This window comes from Penaeus japonicus, unplaced genomic scaffold, assembly GCF_977035675.1.
Source record: "Penaeus japonicus unplaced genomic scaffold, GWHDUDI00000001_assembly GWHDUDI00000001, whole genome shotgun sequence".
NCBI lineage: Eukaryota > Metazoa > Arthropoda > Malacostraca > Decapoda > Penaeidae > Penaeus > Penaeus japonicus.
In genome coordinates this window covers 45,385,672-45,389,876 of record NW_028234403.1, presented here as the reverse complement: position 1 = coordinate 45,389,876, position 4,205 = coordinate 45,385,672, and the positions used below count along the sequence as shown (strand labels likewise).

General features: G+C 34.3%; 1 protein-coding gene across 2 annotated transcripts in view; it reads right to left on the bottom strand.

Moving 5' to 3' along the window:
* Window positions 1-355: 355 nt before the first annotated feature.
* The window catches only part of LOC122262651 (uncharacterized), a 12,346-nt gene continuing 8,496 nt past the window's right edge, over window positions 356-4,205 (bottom strand). For both annotated transcript variants that reach the window (XM_043030744.2, XM_043030743.2), the window contains exon 2: window positions 356-2,796. In XM_043030744.2, the coding sequence (XP_042886678.1) occupies window positions 1,778-2,794 (1,017 nt within the window). In that variant the 5' untranslated portion in view covers window positions 2,795-2,796 and the 3' untranslated portion in view covers window positions 356-1,777. The remainder of the gene's footprint in view (window positions 2,797-4,205) is intronic.

Genomic DNA, 4,205 nt, shown 5'->3' with positions numbered 1-4,205 from the left:
CTATAAATATTATATACATATATCATATATATAATTTCAGATATATATAATATAACTAATATATATATATTGATATTCTCTATTATATATATATATATATTTATAAACTATATATATGGATATATTTATTCAATATATATATATATGATATATTTATATATATATTTATATATTTATCTATATATATATATATATATAATATCTCTAAATAAATCTAATTTAATATATATATATCTAAAAAAATAATAATATATTAATATATATAATTATATCTAGATATTTATACATATAATAAAATATTATATTTATTATATCACTAATATATATATAATAATTATATAAAATATATATCTTATAGTATATATATATAAAGAAACTCTAAGAAAAGCACAGCAAAAACTACTGACAGCTTCTGACTCAGTAGTATCTATGGGTGTATATGCCTTTACACAGGCAGGGAAAAGATATTGGAACTGCTTAGGTTATCTGAGATATTCTCAAAACATGGTGTAAAAATAATATAAATAGAATAAAAAAACAGTGTTTCCACTACTATTTTGACTTCAAGACACTGGTACAAGGGGAGTTGCAGTGAGGTCACTCACCTCCCTCTGACATGCTACAAGTTCTGCCAAGCCAGAGACAAAGTCATGTAAACATGCAGTGCTAAATCCCTCCAATTGTATACAGGTATATCAAATTACAAGGCACAGTTTAATCAGAAAAAAACATATAAAAATAATAATAAAATTATAATAACAAGTATAATGATACAGATTTATCACTATGGAAGGTTACCCTGCCAGTGCTAAGGAGTTAGTGGCTTCTGTGAGAGGACACTGAACACACGTATATCTAAGGCATATTCGTTTTGTTGAGTACATGTACACTAGACTTAAATTAGATTCCGACACTTCTCCCTTCTTAAGCTGTGTAAATAAGCTTAGTCAGCAGCAGAATCGAGACCTAATCAGGGGTCCAAGACTCTGGAAACTAAACACACCTCTACTGTGTAAAGGAACACAGACGTCAAACAGCATTATTAAGGCTCCACTTAATTAGCCTAAGGTGATTTTGGATAATTCTATGAGATTCTGTTACAACGGAGAAAAGTATAGGAAAATGTGCATAAACCTGTTCAGTAATGTGCAATGACAACTTTTGGCCACTCATTTTACACATATTAGGAATGTGAAGTGCCTGTCACAAAGCTAAAATAGAAAATTAGTTAATACATTATGTGCTTCAGAATAAATATGACCATTCAATACACAGGGAATGTAAAAGTTTATATCACAAAGCATAAATACAAATATGTCTACATATACATAAATTTACTATTTGTTAAAAAAAATACAAATCAATTCACAGCATCAGAGATAAATATTTACTAACAAGAATTCAGAAAGCTTTGCTGCTTTACTGTTTATTTTCATATCATTTATTCATCTTAATCTGTAAATAGATTAAGTGAAGCAAAGGCATTACCACAAATGTGATCCAAAATTCTTTATCATATGTTGTATTTAGTTAACTTATTATTATTAGCCAAAATATTTAGTGTTTATCAATCTTCACAACTTACAAACAACAAAGTACATTTCAACCAATTTCAAAATACAGATTTATGCACCTAGCTATTATTCCCAAAATTTGGGTGCACGCTACTAAGACTAACTCTCTACTAACATGCAATAAAATTATGGTCTTTGGGATGCCCAATCGGTAAAACACTTGTTTGTTGGTAAAGATCAAATGCAACAAATCACATAGTCATTCAATGCATGAATTCAGCCATGTTGAACTTTAGGCTGTTTTCAGACACAGTGGTGAACCCATACTGTTGGTAAATCTCACTTATGCTCTCTGGTTTGAAGGGAGGCAATCCACCATTACTATCCAGCACACCCAGGCTGCCATTCACCACGAGAGCAAAATAGTCTTCTGTGGCCAAATCCTGAAACACTTTTGCATAGAGGTACTCTGTATCACTCAATGCACCGTAGTCAACAGCTAGTGATATTGTACCATTTTCATTGTGAATAGTGAAGAGTTCTGGTATGATCTCTGACCGTCTGAACTGTCCCAACTTTAAGCTCTCCTCCAATTGCTCTGCATTCTCTGACCGGGTGAAGAACACAGTGCTTGCTCTCTCAGGCTTGAAAGTGTTGAGTTGCTCATCAAAGAAGGGGTTGCCTTCATCTTTCTTTTCTCCCTCTTTACTTTCGTCCTCTGGCGCAGGCTCAGGGTCTCCTCTGATGATCAGCTTCCGCTCATTTACTTTGTTGAAGTCTTCCCATGCTCCCCAGTTCCTCCAGTGACACCAGTCATATCGATTGATGTAGTTGAGCATTCCTTGGTGGTAGTCGCAGTAATCCTGACACAGGCGAATGACTTGCAAGCCAATCTGCTTTGGGTCAATCTTCTCATGGTGGAAAATCACCAGAGGGTCTCCCTCCCCAAAGTTTTTGTCTGGATATTCAAACAGCTTCAAGACTGTTACTTTGTATGTCCCAGGATGAAACTTTCGGACTGTGCACACAAAGCCTTTTATGGTGCCTCCAACTTCAGCATTCTGGGGATTTGCATTAGCTGCATCCTTCATGTCCCCAAAGGACACAAGATCATTAACTGTGATGGTGAAGTCATCGTCTGTATCCTGCCGGGGGAAAGAGTAACCAGGGGAGAAAATCTCTGGAATGATGTGCTGTATGCGAGCCTTCCTGAGAGTCATCTCCTCCTCATACTTCTCCCAATAGGTTTTGTGCTGTTTGTCCTCACTGACATCACACATATCTGAAAAAAGAGAAAATCACTGTACCACATATTTATCATCCATAGTTGCTTCCTAAAATCTGATATCTTATTAAATTCTCATAGGCAGATAAACATATATAAAAGAGGAAGATGAATACCACATACTCATTGTTTTTGCACTTGATATACAGTTCATTTCGAGCTAAATGTAAATTACCAAAACTTGGATCAAGTCAGTGAATTTCTATACCTATTTCAAATACTTATGAATAAATTTAATAAGATACTTTTAATCCTATAAAAGGACTTTGTCTTCAAATATTTAAAATCCTTTAATTAGTGAATCAAACCTAAACAGTATCTACTGCAGCAAAAGGTGGTTGGCTATCAAATTCATTGTTTTCAATGACAAAGCTTGAGTGTGCACAATACAAAAATGCACAAACATATACACATACACATACATATACACATACACACACACACACACACACACACACACACACACACACACACACACACACCAATCACTCATTCAACAACCACATCACACACACTCACCCTGCCCACCCACACACACACCCCACACACACACACACACACCACACATCACCCACACACACACACAAACACACACACACACACAACACTCACACCCACCTCCCCACACACCCCCACCACAAACACTCCTCACCCCCATCACCCCCCCACACCCACACACACACACACACCACACCCACACTCACACACACCCCACACGACTCACACACACCACACACACACACACACACACACACACACACACACACACACACACACACACACACACACACACACACACACACACACACACACACACACACACACACACACACACACACACACACACACACACACCTCACAAAATTTTAATATCAAATTTGTGATATCTAACTTTGTTGACTGCTTTATCCCTGGAACTGCTAACATTCCCTCTTTGCAATGCTGACTGTTATATTTTGTTAAAAATAAACTGGACTTCAAACCCCATATAGTGAGATGATCTCACTGGAGGGCAGCATCTTTGGAATATGCAAATACAGAGAGGTTGATTCTGGAGTTTTAATGCAAATTACATATATATATGTATATATAACTGAAAGTACAAAGCTACAACATACTTGATATTAGCCACACACCACTTGTCTATCCAAAATATACATACATGCATACTACTTAAACATATGCATATATAAATATATATAAAATAATAAAATATATATATGTACATATATATATATATATATATATATATAAGATATAAATATAGAATTAATATACACACACACACAACACACACATATAATTATATTATATATATTATATAATTTTTAATTAAATAGATATATTTATATATAATATATATATATATTTATATATAGATAATATAAATTGTTTATATATATTAT